Source organism: Rhea americana, unplaced genomic scaffold (assembly GCF_003343005.1).
Source record: "Rhea americana isolate MKP2758 unplaced genomic scaffold, rheAme1 scaffold_98, whole genome shotgun sequence".
NCBI classification, from domain to species: Eukaryota; Metazoa; Chordata; class Aves; order Rheiformes; family Rheidae; genus Rhea; species Rhea americana.
This window is the reverse complement of record NW_028187177.1, coordinates 2,805,542-2,826,586: the sequence shown is the minus strand read 5'-3', so window position 1 is coordinate 2,826,586 and position 21,045 is coordinate 2,805,542. Positions and strand designations below refer to the sequence as shown.

The 21,045-nt window shown below is 50.9% G+C and overlaps 1 protein-coding gene across 2 annotated transcripts; it reads right to left on the bottom strand.

The window, feature by feature from the left end:
- Positions 1–203: 203 nt before the first annotated feature.
- IL13RA2 (interleukin 13 receptor subunit alpha 2) lies at positions 204–19,331 on the bottom strand. Of its 2 annotated transcripts, XM_085325493.1 has the most exons (11): positions 16,756–16,867; positions 15,567–15,707; positions 13,541–13,686; positions 10,312–10,463; positions 8,263–8,416; positions 7,760–7,880; positions 5,920–6,104; positions 5,305–5,462; positions 4,429–4,573; positions 3,740–3,842; positions 204–2,827 (listed from the first exon to the last, which is right to left on the bottom strand). In XM_085325493.1, the coding sequence occupies exons 3-11, from the start codon at positions 13,611–13,613 to the stop codon at positions 2,785–2,787; spliced, it is 1,134 nt and encodes a 377-aa protein (XP_085181619.1). In that variant the 5' UTR covers positions 13,614–13,686; positions 15,567–15,707; positions 16,756–16,867; the 3' UTR covers positions 204–2,784. The 2 variants fall into 2 exon arrangements, with proteins under 2 accessions (XP_085181619.1, XP_085181618.1); XM_085325492.1 differs by lacking the exons at positions 15,567–15,707; positions 16,756–16,867 and adding an exon at positions 19,267–19,331.
- Between the last annotated feature and the right edge of the window lie 1,714 nt (positions 19,332–21,045).

Genomic DNA, 21,045 nt, shown 5'->3' with positions numbered 1-21,045 from the left:
CTTCTCGTCCTCCAGCAAACGGCTCTACGACTCCGTCCGTCGGAGGCGGGGAGGCCGCAAGCTCAGGGGCGCGCGGAGGCGGTCTCGGTGCGGGCTTGGCGAAGGCCTGCCTCGCCGGGCGGGGGGAGAAAGGACCGTACAAACACGGTGGAAGGCAGGCGGAAGCTGGGAGCAATAAGAAAGAGCAGAGTATGCCGAAGGACTGCTTTTGAAAGAGCTTTACTGAAAATATTAATTGTGGACTACAGCAAATGGATGCAACTGTGATGCTGCAAGCCGCAGCGTACGGCGACGAGGCGATGTCCTTAATTTATCACAACGTTACTAGGCACGTTTCTAGGCATGCTTCAGCCTGAATTTTATATTTTGCAGTTACTGAAATAGCGCTGATCTAATCTGGAGGTACAACATCGTTCCTTTGCCACCTGTCCAATCTCTTTAAGCCTTCGTCTTTTATCTCTTTTTGGACAAAATTAGGCCAGAAGTTTTAACCTGGCTTATAAAGCAGTCCCTAAAGAGAGCTGCAGCAGGGTCTCAGCATCTCTTCTSCCCTCTGGCACACTCCTGGGCCATTTCCTGGGGTCTCTCTAGACCTGGAGCAGGCTTGTTGCTCTGTGCTTGCGCTGCCCTTGGCCTAGCAATAATTTGTGGCTGTTAGTGGGCTTTTTTGCTCTGCTGTTTAACTGGGGGCTTCTCTTGGCTTTTTTGCTTGGCCCACACAGGTGCAGTGCTTTGCAATCAGAGGATTGCAAATCTCCCCTGCAGGCAACGCGTGCCAAGATTGCCGCCTCTGCGGAAACTGCAGCTTCCCCCCATTAAAGAGGCAGCGAGATCCCGGCCTCGCGCTGACGGTGCGGTGGGGACYCAGCGGGCTGAGCGCTGCCAGTGCGTGCCAGGCTGCTTGAGCACKCCAGGTGCCTGCACAAGCCATTCCTGGGGTTCCCTTGCTGTCAGGTGGGTGAAATTGCATCTGCTTTACCTGCTGCACCAGGGTGGGCTCGAGTTTATTACCCTGCATTTTAAACAGGCGAACTTCCCAATGTGACCATGTATTTTTTAGTAGTGATTTAAGCTGTTTAAGAGGCTGGCAGGSTGTCAGAGGCATCCTGGGCATTATTCTCAGTGGCAGGGGAGCTCAACAAGCCTCTTTCCAAAGGTTTTTTTTTTTCCAGCACTTTTGGATTTTAACCATTATTATTAACRCAATAACTACTGCCCATGAGGGCAGTCCTGGAAACCCACAGCCCAGATGCTCCCCAGTTCTGGATGCACCCAAGTCCCATAGGTCCTAAAAGCCCCAGAAGGACCTCAGCCCAGCCAAGCAGCTCAGCTCTGGGTCAGGTCATGCTCCAAGCCAGCTTTGCTTCAGCTTCCTCCCCTTGCTCACGGTTCCCCCTCACCCTCTCTGTGAGATCAGGCAGTGCCATGCCCAGTCCAGCTCCCTTCTCTGGTAGCCAGCGTGCTGCATTCGCTGAGTTAAAACACAGCATTTGCAGAGCCCGTTGCATGTGCACCGCTATTTTTGGCTGTAGAGCCCCAGGAAGCAGCAGAGGGTCTAGTCAGAGGCTGTATCTCCACGAAACAACAGCAACGAGTAGTTTTGTTTCTGCTCCAGCCCAATTTTCCTGGTACTTTCTTGCTTTGGTTGCTCCTCAAATAGCGTTGGGTTGTTGCCCATTGAGCAGGGRAGAAGCTGATAGCGACTGGATAATTTTACAGTTGGATGCATAAGACATCACTTGCTGTGTTGTTTCCTGACTGATTGTATTAACAGGGCTCTTTGTATATCTGATTGCTGCAAACTTTATTTTCTTTCTAAGCTTCCTGTGTTCACTAGAAATTCCCATCTGGGAATAAGTGCTCCTGCAAGAAAATATGTTTTGTGGCTTGGTCAGAGGAAATGAAAGCACAGTAAACATGTGGGTTTGGGMAGGTCCATAATTTTTAACAGACAAACCGAGAAGTATGCTTGGGGGATAGTGTCTCATTTGGGGTCACTTAGCCATAGTGGTGACTGGTGTTTTTCTGTTTGGTGGTTGGTTTATCATCATAGGGAGTTATTCCTTAAAAGCCAGTCAGCAGTCTCATTACCTGAATACATGGCATTAAGAGAGATCTGAGGTACTYCACTGAATTCTGGTACTTGGGCTCAGCTCCTAGAGAAGTTCCAATACTTGCCTTTTCCAGACYGACCCTTTTCTTCTCCTTTTGACCATCTGTCCCTTGCAGTAGCTATGACTATGACYGTTTACAGCAAAACTTTCTCTCAGGACCTCCCTACTTCAGCTTCACAAAAGGTAAGGCATACCAGGYGATGAAATAAATACAGCTAGCTCAAGGGCAGCATTTAAATACTATCAGCAGATTGAGYATTTGGGGACTAGGAAGGAAGAAGTGGTGAGAGAAGAGTGGGGTACAGTGGCTACCTGCAGGCATTAGTATGTAGTGTTGCGTGTGAGATATTGCCCTTCAGTGTGCCTCCTGCTGACAGCAGAAGAAAAACCCRCACAGCAGAGTGGTGCCTTTATTCCTCGCAGTTCCCAGTGCAGTTCTTCTCCCTTGTCCTGTTATCAGAAATGGTTTGCTCCAGATTCAGTTTGGAAACTCTTTCGAGGTTTTCCTGGTCCTGTTCAGGATTTGAAATCCATCAATCAACCCTGTAAATGGCAGCAARTAGGAAAGGCCCAAAGGGACTTTAGATAGCTCAGGGCTCCTTGTCTCTCCTTGGGATGATCTCAGAGCAATCCATCACACACAAGCGGGACAGTCGTCGTGTTAGCGGAGTCAGCATCCCATGGACGAGGGCAACGGCTTTCCTGCTGGGGATCTGAAGTGGACACAACCTGTTAATTCCTAGCACCAAGAGAGCTGGTGACCCCCCCCAGCATCCCTGTGACACCTCATGGCATCTCCATGGCAATGCAGGAGGCATTTGCTTTCTGTGGGTTGCTTGTTAGCATCTACATTTTGTTCAAATTTTGTGAACAAAAACATTTGAAAGGCAGATACAAAGCTGAAAWAAAGAAGTGCGTGTCTAAAACCTATCCATTCATCTATCAAAAATGCATTAGTTCATCTCTTACAAGAGCATGAAAGTATTTCTATAGCCAGTTCTCCCTCATCAGCGATGCCTTAAGAAGCATATAACAAAGGCTACCCACACACTTACCCTATAGTGTCTTACTATACAGTAAAAATAGTCGCTGTACCAGGAGATTAATTCTCTCTAAGTGATGCTTCTGACCTGAAGAAAATATGGGCAAAATATGGATATGGGCAAATTCATCTACCGCATCAGCCTTCCCCTGTGCGGTGTGACAGTGAAATGAGTGCAAACCGTGGTGTAAGTGTGAACGCAACGAGCCTCAGCCCAGAAGAAGGGCGTTTCTTTACCGCAGCCAGAACAAACCTCTGCTGGCGGAGTGGTTTGGGGCAAGCTAATGGCATCACTTACGCTGCTCTACACGCGGTAGCTTTGCTGCATTCGACAGGAAGAGCCTAGGCTTGTCTCACCAAGACCTGGGGCTCTGCTGTGAGGTTATAGCTCGTTGTGAGGCATTTCTTATCAGAAACTGCCACGCATACTAGGGGGCTTGCTGGATATAAGCTGCTATTCAGTGTTCAGTCTTAGGGGATATATTAATGTATTTGGCCCTTATTAATTGATATTTCCTGTGTAGCTGGAGTCGGAGGCACCCGTATGGAAGTGTGTTGTGTTGCAGGCTGCCTTCGTGCTTACCTTTTCTTGCACTGGCCAATCAACATAAATACGATGAGGCTACATGAAAAACTCAGAATGACTGGAACGAGGATAAATAGCTGCTTGTCCTCTTTTCTGGACACTGTGGAGAGAAATGACAGTGAATAAAGCAATGGCTGCTTGCAGAACGAGTGATATTACCTCTTCTAAAGCAAACTCTGCATGTTCGAGTGACCTACTACCCTCCAGCAGAGCATTTATCGGCAGCCACCTCTATGCAACCATCTTGTGGTAGGGCCAATGCACACTGGGACAGCCCCTACACAGCCCARGCTTGTGAAGTGTCAGTGGACATTGTGCTTCCTTGGGAGTTAAGGCAAGGACCTTCTTCTCAGTTTGCCCCCGTTCCTCCTAAAATCCATCCTCATTTCAGYGGAGGCAACTGAATCCTTGTGGAAGCTCTGGGTAGATGGAGAAGGAGTCCTAAAGGAACTTTCTTTCTTTTTCTTTTTTTTTTTTTGCTGCTGAGGAAAGGTTATTGGTTATTAATATTTGGGGACAAATACATAAGAACATCTGTGCTGGATCTGGCTGAGGGTTTGATTAGAACCAAGTCCTGTCTCCAGCACTGGACACCAGCAGATGCTCATTGCAGCCATCAGCCCTTTGTCCCAAACTGCCTTTACAAAAGACATAGAAGAAATGCCAGTTGCTTTTTTGTTCCATACCAGAGAAACACTCTTGCGTCCATTCGCTCCAAAAGCCCTGGTCGGCACAGAAAATATTTGTTCTGCCCCTGACACGGACACACGAAACGCGGCTTTGATTTGCTCTGGGAATGGTGAAGGCAGTCTCCATTTGCGTTGACACGGACTGAGAAACAAAACACAGAGAACAGAGGTGAAGGAATTACATCCCACAGCCAGTAGCTCTCTGGCATGGTCTGATGTTTCCGGACACRCTATCCAGACTCCACAAGCGCTTGGATTATGGTCTGGCGGTTTTAAATGATTTCACAATAGCTTTGGACCAACCAATGCCAGTAAGATGATTGTGGAGATTAACCTACTGAAAACGAATACGTTCTGAGGTCCCCAGCACGCGCGTTGCCATTTATGCGCGTTAATTTATGGAATCCTTCATGAAATTGGCTAAGTAGATTCTTGTCTAGAATATGAAAATTAAAGAAAGGGACATCTGAGGGATATTTTCTATGATCTTGCCATTTTTGCTAGCGAAACTGCAACTGAATAACGCGCGAGGAATAAGCGCTGTGCGGAAGTGACGCATTGCGTCCCAAGCCGGCACCACGGCGAGGTTGGCGTTTCATTGGGCCAACGTGGGCTCCTGCGTTCAGGAAAGCAAACCAAAGCAACCTTCACATCCCGCGTGAAGCTTCTGACCTAGCAGGCTGGAGGCCTAARAAAATTAAAGCAAGTGCTGGGGCTGGGAGATCGCGGTGTTGAGCGGGAACACGTGCGAGGGGGCAGCGGGTCAGGGTTTCCCACCGCMTCCTTCCCCTTCCTGGCTACTGGGCAGAGCCCTGCTAGACCCTTCTCCTCCCCGAGCGAGGGCACGCTGCGCTTTCGGCGTGTTTTCCCTACCACCCAGGCAGCCTTGGTGTTGCCCCGGTCTTCTGCCAGCTGCAGCTCGTACTCCAGGCACTGGGCCGGTGTCTCCCCGCCCGGCGGGCTCCACGCCACCCGCAGCTCCTCGGAGTCGGACATGGACACCGCCAGCCCCTCCGGCGGTGACGGCTTTGCTAGGGGAAGAGAGAACGTCAAGTGGTGCAACCATATGGACTCTGGTGGGCACGGACCCGCTTCCRCGCTGCCCGCCTCCGGCCTCGTCCGTGGACGGGATTTCGACGCCGCTGCGGGTTGCAATGCTACGGGAGCGCGGGCTGCCCCCGGGCTGGGAGCCCCGTGGGTCGTTTTGCATTCGCGCGTGGATTACGGCGTGGGGACTTTTGCGCCGGCCGGGCACGCTGCAAGCCGCTCGAGACCCACGTCTCCGCCGCTCGTGACTTGCTCTCAACAGCAAAGTCCTGGGGCACCGAGCAGCGTCGCCCAACTGCAAAAGCTGCTGGGGACTAAGGTCGCGCGTGGCACGTGGCACGTGGCACGTGGCACGGCCCCTTCTCCAGCGGGGGATTCACCCGGGCGCTTTGCGGCAGCCTTGGCTCCCCGCGGCCTGCCTGGGCTCGCCGCAGTGATTACCTAGGTTTTGGAGGCGGACGGTGACGTACAGAGGTCGCAGCAGCGTGGCCGCTGCCGAACCGTTGACGCAAATGGTCAGGTCCTTGTATTCTGCCTGGCTCAGGTTTTGCACCGTGCAGCCGACGTTTATCCCGCGATCCTGAATGTAGTCATCGCACTGCTCAGCGCGGTCCAGGCCCTCGTACCTGGGGGTGTGTTAGGAAAATAGGGGAGAAAAAGAGAGTGAAAAAAAAAAAAGCAAGGGTAGTAAGTATGTGCAATATAGCCTTTTTAAGAAAATAAATAAAAAGTTGGGTGGGAGTAACTGAACCTAAGCCACGAATACCTCCTACGTCCTCCCACCCTTTGATTTCGGAAGTGACCCCAAAGCACGTGGTGTAGGACGTTTCCTCATCCGGAGGCCCGCTGTGGGAAAGGCGTGGGGACAGAGCGAGAGCCGAGAGGGGAAAAATTAAAGGAAAATAGCCCACGTGACTTGCAAGGTCGTTTCACAGGCTGGGCCGGCTGCTGGCACGYGCGAGGCCGTGGGTGGTGCCGCTCGCCTCGCGCGGGACCCGGCCCGGCGGAGGTGAGCGTCGGTCTCGTGCACGTACGCGGCCCCTAACGCAAACACAGCGGGCAGGAGGCTGCGCGCCCCTCTCCCAAACTCGTTGATTTGGGGGTTTCCCGCACATACCTGCGTGCGGCTTTCAGCTCTCACCTCGCCCCCCCCCTCCCCAATTGCAGCACCAGCAAGAGATTTCTGCAGTCATCAAAAACTCTGACTTAAACCCGCAGCCTCTCCCTCCTCCRTGCCTCATCCCTCCGCTCCGGGCAGAGATGCGCCCTTGGACGTGCCCACTCCTGGAAATCCTAAGAGCTATTTTGCATCACGTTTTAAGATGCCCTCGGGGAGGGGGTACTGCTGCTGCAGCAGGGCTGCGTCCCGCCGCCGCGCTCGGAGCCCAAGGAGTGCCTCCCGGCACGGCATGCTGCGCTACGTGGGAAAATGCTGCGTGCCGGGGAGCTGTTAAAACAAACAAAAAAAACAGCTCACTGGGATCAAAAAAAAGGCGCCACGGCTGCCTTCCCACCCACTCATGTTATACAACGGGACTCGGATCCAAACACCTGTTTTCATTACAGGCGGTTAAATGAGGGTGTTTTTTTATTTCAGGCCAAATCATGAATTTCCATGGTTTTCTTCAAAGAGACCTTTGTGGTTATTAACTTGCTTTTAAATCAGTGTTGCTGCTTTGAACAGTATGTCCAAGAACTATTTTTTAAATAGGAGCTAGGTTTCTGTCCACCAGTTGCCAACAGGCAGGAAACCCAAGCCGTCCCTACTACAGGGTCATGACAAATGAAGCACTTGCTTTTGCCAAAAATCATAGAAATCTTTTGAAGAAAGAATTGCTAAGTGCAGTTAAGCAGCACTATAGCAGAAACGATGGCGAAACCCTCGTTATTACTGCACGCCGGCAGCACACGCGTGTCCGTGAGCTGGGCTAAGGCTTTGAAAGGGGATTTGGAAGGTAAAACCGGTGGTGACTGAGAAGCCCTGCTCTCCACGGAGGGGGTTCACCAAGCTCTGCAACCACCTGCCAAATCCCACGCTAGGAAAACGGGCAGCCAAAACACTCAGGGCATCTTCAGCAACGGCAAAAGCGCAAGGCAAGGCCGGGCGGTGAGCGGCGCTGCGGGAGGCTTGGGGCTTTCGCAAGGCTCGTTGCAGGTGGATCGCGTGATAGCATCGCCAGCCATAAAAATGCATTCGCCGTGGGGCTTTACTATCTCGAGCGAGTCAAGAGGGGCTCCCTTGATTGCTGCCGGGATGTTTTCCCTTTTCGCTAGTACCTACCAATAGTACAGTCCGTAGCGCGCCCCGCGAGGCGCGAGCAGCCCTGGCTGCCAGGTACACCTGAGGTATTCCCAGTCGTGATAGATGCAGTGGAAATCCTTAACTTCTGATTCCAGTTTGCCTGTCAAATGGGGGAAAAAATGTCATTTTACGTATTTGAACAATTGTGCATTGCAGTTGGTAGAGAAAGAAAAAGAAAAAAAAAAAAAGGCCAGTCACTGTAATAGAGTAGTAATAATATAGCTAATAAGATTGTTATTCAGCAGTGGTGCTCCGGCTGGGCAGCCCAGCAGTGTTGGCGAGGGGCAGGAGACCCAGCTGCTGCTCCTGCCTCTCCCTCTCATCGGAGGAGCCCCTTAACGCCCGGAGAGGGGTTTCCATGTCCTATGCCGCAACGAGCCCTGCAGCATCCACCGTCCACCGAGCGCCAGCCCAGCAGCAGCCCGTGCAAGGGGCTCCTGCAGCGCGCGGGGCTGCACAGGGTACCGAAGGTCAGTCCTCACCTTGCAGCGGGACCTGGAAGGTGGTGTGGATCCATTCGCTTTGAACCTCCACGTCATTGGTACACGGGCCTTTGAGCAGCGTCTGTACCTTCGCTTCAGCAGTCCTGCTGAGGTCAAAGCCAACTCTGAATTTTAATTTCCTAGTAAAAATAACCTGGTTGAAAGACAGACTTTATAAGCACCTCTTTCACCGGTAAGTGGGCTGCACAATTTGCTATCAGTGCTCCTGCTCCGGCTGCTATTAGGCTCAGCTTTGTGCTTTAATGTAGAGYTTCTTTGCATGTCTGTCCTGCTTCTCGTGCCCTGGGCTTTTCTAGCACTCCTGTTCCTCACTCGGCTGCTCATCACGTAGCAGATGGGTGTCCTGCAAGGCACTGGAGCAGGTCGGGTAAGTCATATGACAACATCTGCAACCACCTGGGGCAAAGAGTGCTGAAATAGCTAGTTGCCCTGTTGACCAAGAGGAAGCTTTCTCCCAAATCGGTGCTGCCCAGCCTCACTGGCTTCAAGTCCTCCCACCCACCAGGACAATGACAGGAAAGAGCAGGCTGTGGCTCAAGGGCCGTCCCCACCAGCCAGGAGCGCCCAGAGGGTCTGCTGAAGATGCCAGTGTGAATAACCACGTGGCCTGTCAGCGCTGCAAGGTAATCAGAAGCAGAAGGCAGGATGCGGTGTTGTGCAAAAACAGCTGGGCTTGCAGGGATGGTTCACATGGGAAAGTGCAACCACACCCTGCCAGGCCTGACCACCGTCCCAGCGAGGAGCAGGAGCCAGCGCGTACGGCACACACAGCCCTGCGTGGCATAACTTTTTGAATGCTCTATTTATATATCTCTTTTTTCCCTCAGATTTGAAAGTCCCAAACCAGAAGGGACAGCAGCAACATAAGGTAGAATTAATACCGTTGCTGCAGCCGGAGCTGCAGTGGTGTAGCCCACGGTGGTGCAGTTTGTCACCTGTTGCAGCATACAAGTGCCTGAGTCGTGTGTTTCTGACGGACAGCCCTGGCTCTTGCTTCCCCATGGCTTTCTTTTTAATTTTCTCTCTCTTTTCTTTAAACCAACTCCTCTTTGTAACCTCAYTGGCGTGTACAAGAAAATTTTGTTCTACCTTTCAGGTCTGCCTTGCACAAGACACTTCTATTACTTGTGCTTCAGGGAATGCTACTTTTTTTCCCTTCTTTTTACTATTGCATTTTCTTGCTTGGTGCTTTTTAAATGTTAGTTCAAATCATCGTGGAAGAATCGGCACAGCTRCACGCTGCTGCACGGCGAGCAGGGCGACTGGCATCACGCGCGATGAGAGCATCCAGAAACCAGCCCCAGCGGGCGGTGGGGGCCCCCCAGCACCGCTAACCTGGTTCCTCACTTCCCCGCCCCGGGCRGGCAGGCTTTGCAGGGCTCCTCCTCTCCCTGCTCCAGCTCCTTCCCACCCCACAGCCGTTTCCAGCTCCTGTGGGCTTCCACAAATATTGCAACAACCCTTCCTGTACTGCGCATGTCTGCTCTGGCCCTGCTGCTCAGCAATGGGCTAATGGGGCAACTTTATCACAGAGATGAGCTAGAGTCAAATATATCTAATGGGCAAAAGTAAGAGAGAATTAAAAATACTTYTCTGGATAAAGGGATTTATTTATTGTTATATTTATAACAATATAAATACAAGACTGATTTTCACTAATTATCCTAGCAATCTAACGTTTTGCATCCCAAAGGATCTGTTGGCGTTGTATGAGTTCCTATTCAAGCCCTATAAAGGCTTTCTAAACGTATAGCGCTTTTACGATGAGGAATGCTACCGGATACTGTTGGATTACTTTTGGCAGCCAGCAGTGCACTCTGGCAGCAATAGCCCCTTATTCCCACTCTGACTGCTGCTAAAGTTCAAAATACATTCTCATCTGGTAAAAATTCCAAACCACTTGCCCTATAAACTGGAGTCTGGCTTTTTTCACAGGAAACCATCATACCACAAGCTTAAATGTATGCAAGAACTAAAGACAGAAAAATAGCAATATACCACACAGGATTTAACTGCTCTTTGTCTTACCTTCCAGTCTCTGTCGCCTGCATTACGATATTCAAACTTGTATTTTATTGTGCATGTGTTGAATGTTCGCACGTTGAGTGGAGGCTTCCACTCTATATCGAGGGAACCTAAAAGTCCAGGATCAGTAATCTGCAGATCTTCTGGGGGTGCAACTGAAGAGAAAGCAAAGCAGGGGGTAAAAATGCATGTTGAGGGAAAGAAAACAACGAAAAAGTATGAAATGTCATCATRTGATAAACGCAGCTGCTGGGGGTGGAGGAATTCAGGTCCAGCGTTGAACTGATAACCTCCTACTAGGAAACATGCACAAGCTCTCCTCCTGCCTGCCTGGGCGAGCTCAGTTTTTGCTGGCACTCAGCGAAAAACACGCCAATGCAGTTAAAGAGGCACCGAGCGTGCCATAGCGTCTTTGATGCTCCCTTTCAAGTTGTGTTATGCAAAACTACTGCTCTGCGATGACCCCTCAGGTCCTGCGTTTCCTCACTGGTATCTCCAGGTGATTACCAACAACCAGGATGACAAATATCACAGCAAACTTTGCTGTCAGCTCTTGCAACAAGCTTGGATGACRGATCACATCATGCTGCCTGGGGAATATATATTCCCTAACCATAATAGACACCCATCTTGCTTCAACTATTCTTTTCAAGTACATTAATGAGAAAGATGACAAAAAAAAAGAAAAAAGGAAAAAAAAAAAGAAGAAAAACCTATACAGAAGCAGAGAAGCAAAACGTTAGAACAAACTCATTCTTATTTTGGGCAACTTCTATCAGCTATAAAAAAATATGCCTTTAGAGAAAATCTGGCTTTTATTAAAATATTGTAAGTTACTGCCATATGTTAATAAAAGAGTATCTTTTGGACTGTTTTCATACTAAGAAGATATACTTCCTCCAAGCTCCACTCTTTACTGAGAATTCCATCCACATGACATAAAGCTATTGAGGCTATTTGGTTTTATTAGCTCAAACTAAGCCAAGTTTTTTTTTTTTTTTTTTTTTTTATATATATAACATCTAAGGTCATTTTTCTCCACATACACTATCTAGAGGCAAAGCTATCCATTTGGATTTCTACATATTCTTTATTCTTTACATGATACTTTCCTCGTGGTGGTCCAGAGCCCTCCTTGTAGCAGTGGCCGTCTGGCGCTGTCACCCTTTCCCAGTGTGAGCCTGGCCTCCTGGACACAGCCTTTCCTGACCCCCTTGGTGTCTCTCGGTCAAGATATACACCATTTTCCCTTCCTTTTTTYCCCTTTTGTAAATCCCTTATGAAAGCAGAACCTGAGAATACCTTTCTGTGCAAGACAACTATATAAATCAAACTTTAATGGGCTCCTTAGAGATTTTTGCAGAAAACCAATGAAAGATTTATTTTTCTGAACTAAACCCTCCCAAATGAAACACAGCGTAGGCAGCAGTCATAAGATCCTGCATTTCCCAGCAAAGAAAGCTCCATGGATGATTTGTTGTTGTATTAGATGATGAAGTTGGGTATCATGGGAATATATTTAGGGTGGTGCTGGGGCTGGGAATAGTAGACTATAGTAGCTTGGAGGAAAAATGGGTTTTTCAGTATTTTCTGAGTTACAAGTAGAACACTTCCCTCCCACCAGATATTAGTCCTGCAATTGCAGCCTGGGTTGGGAGGGGGCTCAGTGCTACTCCRGGCATGAAGGTGATGGTCCTGCACATGCAGTAGCTGGTGTTTGAGGACACCTGGCACAGTCCTGTGCTCTTGCAGGAGGAAGGGACAGGGCTCACCCTGCTGCGAGAGGCAGAGGAGGTGGGAGCAGGGCCAAGGGCAAAGTGTGCTCAGCTCTAGAGAGCCTCAAACAGGAAGCAGGGACATTTCACCCACCTCCTGGGTCTTTTGCAAACACGTGAAGACTCCAGAAAATGGGGGAACAGCACGAGCCAGATGTAGCTTGAGAAGCCGCAACTGCTAGAAAGCAAATGAACGATCGTCCAGAAAGGCTATTTCCAAGCACGCCAACAGGGGAGGAGGATGAAGGCCAAGGGGTGTTCCTCTCGCACCAGCGAGCCCCACGCTGAGAGCCCTGCTGGCACGGGTGCGCGGGAGGGCGGCCAAGGCATTACGCGCAAGCGTGGCTGCTCGTGTGGGTTTGCTGGCGCCGCAGCCGGCTAGAGTGTCCAGGAGGTCAGAAACCTCCTGCTGGGCAGATAAATGTTGTGTCTTGGAGCTACGCAAAGAAGCAAAAATGTACTAGACTCCATTCGTGAGTCTAGCATGAGGCTTTCAAGACTCRAGTAGGTCGGTCCAAACTAAATTTTTGCTCTTGTCCACTATGATGACATTCTGAAATTTGAGTCTGCCCAGAGCTTGAACGATCAGGAGCATTTTTCAAGACAATTGTAACTATAAACAGTAATTCTTCCAAAATAAGTTTTGACTGAAGTTCAGAGGCAATGGAAAAGCTTCCTTGTAGAATATCACTTAACAGAATGAAATTCCAGGGCGCGAATATCAGGCACTGCCTCTCACACAGTTCCACATTTCTAAGCTATTTCACGGCATGACAATACTACTCAGATCATTTGCACTGACCCCAGCACTAGAAATACTCTACATTATTACCCAATCTCAAAGGAAAGCTGCTCCTGAATATTTTTTGAGGGGGTGGGGGAACTTCCCTACTTTATTTGCATTGCAGTGAGTCACATCAAGATGTGCTCCACAGGCAGCCCTGTCTCCAAAGGGGACTCATCAGGGTGTGCTCTAGGTGCAGATAGTCGCTGAATAGGCCAGTCAGCAGGTTGTATTTAACAGTTTTAATTAGGATGCTTTCAGCTTTGGCTACAGCATCCGCGAGGGTCCCGGCCGAAACCATCGTTCACTCCGGCGAACAGGGTGCGCCTGCAGAGCTATTTTCCCGAAGCAACAGCTTGCCAAACAAAAATTGTTGCAAGAAGAAAGCCTAGCACAGGACCGTGCCCAGGAATATTTATACACCTGGGTGGTACGTAACCTTGACACCTCTGTAGCAAAGAATACATCCACCACGCGGAAAAGGCAGTTCCTGCTCCCTTGGATGCTCTCGCAAAGTTTCCGCTCAGCATATGCTATATTTACACAGTTATTTGCATGCTTATAAAYCAGGCACTTGCTGCAACACAAGAAGTTTCAGTTTGAGGACTGCGTCCTCGAGAGCCGGGGCTAGTCTGAAGCACGCGCCGCGGCCCGTGGCGGGCAGCAGCTTTACCTGCCGTGTGGTGGGAGGAAGACGCCAAGCAGCCCCACAGCAGGGTGACGGCGAAAACGCAAACCCGAGCCATTTGGGGGCAGGACCTCAAGGACGCGCTGCAGAAGGTGCTAGGAAAGCATTCGGTCGACACGCTCGCGAGGAGGCTGGAAGAACAAACCAGAATGGAAAAGCTTTAGTACAGAAATGGGACCCTGGTGGGCCCTCCGCAGAGTGAGCGCAAACAACTTGATTTGATTTTTTTCTCTTTTATCAGAACTGATTAATCATTTCCCAGAGAATGAGGGGAAGGGGGAAAAAAAAAGGTTTTTGTAGGTTTTGGAGATGGTAACTCATGGATGACTTAGGCTTCGTTCGCAGTGGTTTCTGGCTAGCTAAGCACATTCTCCGAAGGAAAGTCAGGCTGTACTTAAGTCACGGAGTAGCCTGCAGCGAGCCTTCTCCGGGAAGAGTGACGTGGCTGGGTGACCTTCGTCTGTCAGCAGAGCCCGTGAGAGGAAGTGCCTGTGAGCAATGACCTTTTTCACCAGAAAATGTGCAAAGCAAATGCCTAGTCTTTACTTAGCTAGTAAACAGACATATTTTATTCAGCTCTYGCCAGCACTTTTGGCTTTGGGTAACTTCCTCATTTCAGGCTTTGGTGACTGCAGAGGGAAAGATGCAGAGGAGAGATTTGTTTTCTACTGCATCCTCCAGCAAAAAGTGAAATATTAGGAATTGTATGCAGGATGCACTCTTAGTTTTCATAAAAATCTTTGAAAGGGAAAAATTTCTCTTCCTGAGCAGGTCAGCTGGAGGGAAGATGGGCCAGAGGGGAGCAGAGCTTCCAGGTGCCCTGGGACTGCTCTTCCATTCAGGTTTCCTGCTGAAGGTGGCTACGGATCGCTGCCGGAGCGATGCCGGCAATACCTGCCTCGCCTGCCGCCCGATGCCAGAAAACACTTGCATCAGAGGTGATAAGGATGTATGTAACTATTGATACAAATAAACAAACAAATAAGTACATATATATATATATATAATATATATATATCGACCACTCTAGCTGAAAGCTTGAGGCCAATGCTTGAGCTCTGCTTGTGCAAGAATATGGCAACACCTACATGAGATCACGCTACGCCACTGAGCTTATTGCAGATTATCAGCTAAGTATTAAATGGTCCCCACAGCCTTGGTTAGTGAAATCAGACTCCTAGGCTGTACTTTTTGGTATGAACGCTTACTCCTCTCTCCTGTGGGCATGCAAATGGCTCCTGGACACTATCTGGACAAGGTTGTGGTGACAACATACAACCTCAGCCCCTGTGTAGCAATACGAAACTGGGGGGGGGGGGGAGAGGGGGTCTGCTGAACGCAGACCTTCACATCAGAGGGACATGGAGGACGTCTGAGGACTGGGACAATAAAAACTCCTTAAAGTTCACCCAAAAGTTCACCAAGAAGAAATGGAGCTGAAGATCAGGAGGAGGCAGGTTGGGTGGGGGAGAAGGAGCGAGACTGACTGACRTTATCTAGCAATCTCACCAGCAACAAATGGCATTGCTTAAAGATACACAACAATTTAAAATGAGAATGAGCTGTTCAGATAAACATCAGATTCCCTCAGGTGGTCCACATAAGTGTAACCACCACCAGGATTTTCCTGCTTTCCTGTGAAATGGAAACGTGTGGAGAATTTCTGCTGAGAACCAATGACTGTGATCAGTTTGTAATACCTCAAAGGCAATATAGCTCAAAACTGCTCAGACTTGGCATATGTGTAAGTGCCTGACTCAGAGAGAGCGAGTAATTCAGCACAAGCAGGTAACACTAACGAGCACCTCGAGCAGAGCTGGAAAAGGCAGCAGAAATTACTCACAGCTGATGAACACCACCACCTAAGGACTAAGGAATTTTAGTGTAGGAAGTGTTTTCTAGTTCCAGCTACAGTTAAGTTTAGTATACATATACACATGGTTTCAAAAGGCAAGTAAAAATACACAAAGGATTACATGGAAATATTTAAAACCCATCAAAGTTGTCTTACCTGGACCTCTGTATTAGAGCATGCTGGTCTCCAAGAGTGCTGGTCTTCTCAGCTGTCTCTGTGTTGCTCTGATCAAAACTTTGCTTTTCTTAGAGTTTTGGAGGGTTTTACACAGAGACCAAGYGCTTCAACCTTCCTCCTCTGGGATCAGACACCACATTGCAATGTTATGGCACTCATCAGGCAAGCAGAGGCTTTATAAAACTAGCAGCTTAGAAACCAGAAGGGACATTGCTGAGATTTATGATGTGTTGGTGTTAATTACTGTTATAACTATGCTCAGCTGGTCATAGGTATGTTTTAAATAGCTCAGTGATTCATTAAAATGAAAACCAAATGGCGTAAGGAGTGGAAGCTGCAGGGTGCCTTGCCGGAGCCCGGGTGCAGATGTGCTCCCACCAGCTGCCCCAGCCACCTCGGAGCCTGAAGCCTCTTGCAAGTGGCTCTGTCCCAGTTTGCCCCCCCCCATGTTGCCTCTCCCTGAGCTTTTCCAGCTCCGCTTATCTAGGAGCGCAGCCAGCTGCTCCTCACGGGGCTCTGCGCTGAGTCCTGCTCCGGAGAGGCATAAGACGAGCCCCCTCTCCGTGTCAGTGCTGCTTGGTGCGCCAGCGCAGCTGGTCACCCTGACCTTCTCGTGTTAACTCATTTTGCCGTTTGCATCATTGCTTCCCACCATCGTCACCCAGCGCTCCCTCCCTCCTTCCCAGCGCCCTCGCCCACGGGCCCGCGGGCGCATGGTTGTAGGTCCAGCCCGGCGCACCCTTCACCTCCCCCCCGCCGCTGCCCTGGGTGAGTCAAGGGACGCTGATTGCAGCAGCTCCCGCAGGGCGCAATAACGAAGGCTGCGCCGGTGCGAGCAGAGCCGCAGCGGCTGCGCCTGCCCCGGCAAGTACGGGGCTGTGGCTGCGCTGCAGGGACCCTGCCCGCGGCCAAACTCCGGGGTGTACAACGTCATTGAGAAACGCGAGTAGCAGGAACAGAGGAACCACTTCGTCTTAGGAAGCAAGCCGCCCTCACGGCCCCCGCGGCGGGCCCGACCCGCTGCCGGCGGCGATGCCCGCGCACAGGTGTCGGCGCGGACGCGGAGCAGAGCCGCTGCGGTGGGGCCTCCCCGGCGCTGCAGCAGTGCTGCACGGGCCGAGTGCTCCGCGCTTCCCGCTGAGCGCAGGAAAAAAAGCCCATTACTCACTGCTGGTAAATGCACGGCCTTGCTTTCAGGGTTATGAAGGATGAGGATGTAATTTTGATGTATTATTTTCTTTGTGCAAGCTACTTAAGCAGAAAAGGTCACGCTGGATGGATCATCTGAAACAGATGAGGAACATTTGCAAGTAGGGTGAATGCCAGTTCCAGAGTGCTAGAACTGGGTCAGTTCCTGAGAAAATTAGGATGGAAAAAGACAAAGAAAGARAGGGGGGGAAAAAAAAAGTTGGTGTTTGCAACAACAGGACTTGATGACGCAGCGGCGGCTTGGCCGGCGCGCAGGAAGGGCTGGAGCACGCGGGGAGGAGCACGACGCTCCGACAAGTGCCGGCACATTCAGTCTCGGCGGCGCTCCCACAGCTCCCCCGCTCAGATTAGCTCCCTTGGCACATTTAAGACTTTTGTGTTTTTATTCCACACCGCACCCCGCCCCGGYGTTGGCCCGGGCCCCCGAGCCGGGGCGCAGCGCCCGGGGACCGTCTGGGGCAGGAGCTGTCACCTGGAGCGTTTCCGGAGTGAATCAGGGTTCTTCGAGGCACCCRGCCAGTTCCCAGGGCCTCACGGCTGTTCCTAAGCATTCGGATGGTGCAAATTAATAAAAGCGCTGGAGCCCCATGAAGGCAAACTTGTAAGGGTACCTCCAGGATGAAGATGAAATTTCCAAGGGCAGAGACGTCCCGGGGCTTCCTCCCTGTCCTCTGACAGATTCGCTGCCCAGGTGTGCAGAAATTTTAAAATATATCCTTAAAAATCCACTTTTGTTTGAGGAATTAAAGCTAGAGCTTCTCAGTCACAAATGTCAATATGGGTGGCAAAGATGCAAAGATATCATAAACCAGAGCTAAGTCAAAAAAAAAAAAAAAAAAGAGCCAAGTTCCTTTTTATTAAAATATATCTGATACATATCCCAGTTTTGCTGAATTGTTATGGATAAACAATCCATAGCCCAGCTTGCATTAAAATATTGGCATTTGCCATTTCAGCGTAAAAGCTTCCAGCTCTTCAGTGCAGCTTCGGCGTTCGGCAACATCTCCCAATGCCATGAAACACGGTTCAAAACCGGCCGCAGCGCTGACCGGGACACGTGGATACCGACACGATGGGCTCGACATTGCCAGTGGGAGGAAAAGCCGGTGGTTTGCGGAGGCCGCTGGCCCGCCTCGTGCTGGGGGGATGCGTGCGGATGCCCAAGCCGCTGCGCGGAGCAGCGGTGGCCGCGGGAGGCCTCGCTCGGCTCCGGGCCGCGGCGCCGGGGAAGCCCGCCAGCCCGGCACGCGCCTTTCCGGTACCGCGGGACGCGCCCCGGCGGGCCGGACGGCGACGCAGGATAACGCTTTCTGCTCACCAGGAATTTCCACTTGAAGCTCGTCCCGTTACGCGTCCCGAAGAGCGAGGCTCTCCAAGCTCGTTTGCTCTTCTCTCTTCCCTTTTTGGCACAGACGCAACCAGCTCCTCCGCAGCCTTCCAGGGCTCAAGGAGCTCCGCCGCCCAGCTCGGCACCGAGTTTCCCTTTCCCTTTCCCTTCAGCTCCGTCCCGCCGCGTGCGCTGCAGAGTTTATCAGCGATTTTGGCCGCGGCCCTTTTGGCAAGAGCCCCGGGCGGAGGGAATAATGAGGGAGATTTTGCCGTGCTGCACGGTGCCCTGGCTGTGCTGGAGCGCGGCGGGGACGGGGGGGACGGGACGGGACCGCAGCGACCAGCTGGCTCAGCCAGCACAAACCTTCACGGCTCTTGGATAAATCCYGCTGGTGCTGGAAAGCACTTTGTTTAATGGTTTATTAAAGGTGTAAGGTTTGGCCCCGTGCTGAAGAAAGCAAAAATCAATCCTTAAGAAGCCCCTCAAGAAGGCTGAGCCGGTTTGTCCTTTGCAGATGCAGCTCTCAAATAACGCGACGCCTCCCCCGGGGAGCAAGTGTTAAAGCAGAGAAACCGCTCAGCGGGGGACAGACACCTTCACCCCCCCAGGCATTTCTAACCTGCAAGGCTGATTTAGAACCAGCCTACACTCTGTTAACCATACTAAAACAGCTAAATATATCTAGCTGTAAAAGGAAAAAAAAAACGAGAAGATATTCGGGGTAGGAATAACCACAGACCGTGGCTTGAAGGGGATGGGACACATCATACACGAGCTCTAGCCACAGAGGTGTAAATGCAAAGAATACGCTCATGCCCATCTACAAACCTGCAATTCACATATCACCATCAGCATCCCAAGCAGACGCAATCAAAAGTTATTATTTCAAGAATGCAAACATCTTTACCATTAGAAAAGACGGAAATACTGGRAAAGTCTTTAAAAATTCATGTAGCAATGCTGATATCCAGAGATCAGTAGTCTGTCTGACACCTGAGCAGTTACACCGAGTTTTAAGAACACACAACAAAATAAAATTGTAAAACAAAGCAGACGAACTCGCCACCCTCCCCCACTTGGCAAAAGACAGCAGAGAGTGAGCTGCTGAGATTTAATGCTGATAATATAGTTAGGGCTTACCATAATGCTTCAGGAGTTTCCTTTGAGCCAGGTAATGCACAAGATGAAAATGTTTACTAACTGCAATGAAAGAAAACTGGAACTGCAAAGTGAAAGAAAAAAGAAAAAAAAATCCTGCATATGCTCCTGCTTTCTGGAGACCAAGTTTCAAGCAGCTGCATCTGCACAGCCAGCCTGGGAGTGTTTTGTGTATAGGATGCACATGAAGAAGTAGGGGACGGAAGACGCGCCTGGCTCACCATCCCCTCCCGGTTAGCGGGGCGAGCGCAGCGCGCACATGTGGGGCATAGCGCACAGCCTCGCGCCAGCGCGCGGGGGATTTTTTTTTCTGCCACCAGAGGTGTTTTTCTGCTCAGAAAACGCTGACGTGCGCAGCGGGTTTTGCAGGAACGTGCCGGTTCCAGCTAACTTGTGACAGCTCCCTGCCTGGCGGCCGGCCAGCTCACCGGCAGGCTGCTCGTAACCCCGCGCGGGCGGCGGCGAGCCGCCGGCGGGCAGGAACCCCGCGGGAATCCCAGCCGAGCGGCCGGCCCCTGCGACCGGCAGCCCCGGGACCGCGGCGGCGCCGCACGGCCGGCGCTGAGGCTCAGCGCACGAGCCCGCGCGAGTCTCCGCGGGCAGCCGATCCGCTCCGTTTGTGTGTGTGTGTGGGGGGGGGGGGTTTAAAAAGTGCGTGAAAGTAAAACACTTTTTGATCTTTCTGTGATGGGAAATTTTGGACTCGACTTCCTCAGGGACCTCTCAAACTTAATGCGGCTCCTTCTCACAAATATATATATATATATATATATAGCTTCATCCCTTCGTTATTGTTATTTTCCATGAAACAGGTTTTGACCCAAGTCCCAGGGGTCCCCCAGGACGGTGAGGCTCGACGCTGCCCGCGCCGCGGGGCTCACGTTGCCCACAGAGGGCTGCTCTCGCCTCGCGCCCACCAGGCGTTTTGGGGTTTTTAACCCACTAACATCAGACAGAAGTTAGGTTTCACTGRGGTAATTTCCCTTGTGGGTGTTCAGCAGGAAGTTTGCTCGAGGAAAAAAAGCTAGTGTAGCCTTTTCCCGCAGCAGTTAAGCCCCCGAACATGCCTGGGAGCATGCACACGCTTTAGRCGACAGGGAAAAGACAAGCAGAGCAAGCCCGGGGGCAGCCGAAGAGCGGCTTTGCAGCCCCRCCGTCGGCCGGGGCGCAAGGGCCAGGACGCGCGTGGCCCTCGGGCGAGCGGTCTGGCTACCCCAGCTCTGCTACGTTCAGGAAGGCAGAGCCCTGCTTGGAAAACTGGTCCCCATCAGTGCCAGCAAGAGCGACTGATCCTGCCTGCAGATGTTCCTGGGAGGAGAGAGAGAGAAGTTGGGATCAGATAATTTATCAAGAATTTATACCRCTGACAAAAAAGCAGGTCGATGTGACCTTGGGTAATGTGGCTCTACAAAAGCACAGTGGATTTCCAGTGACAGAGTGCTGGCTGGACTGTTCCCACGTGAGTCTCTGCGACGCTTTCAAGAGCAGCTGGGTCTCGTTAGCCCCCGTGGAGAAGCACAGAGGACAGTTTGCACCAAACGCAGCTTTTCTTTGGGATAGCAAGACAGAGTAAAACAAAGCTTTTGACATAAGACAACAGCATTTGATTCGCCACAGATGGAGGGGTGCTAAATTGCCAGAGCCGAAGTCTAATGTCATGGAGAACAGGTTAGAAGTACAGTGAAAAGATGAACTGAGGAACCACTGAAGAGCTGTAAGGGAATGATTTGTATATTCAGTTCTTGGCAGTGACATYGCTGC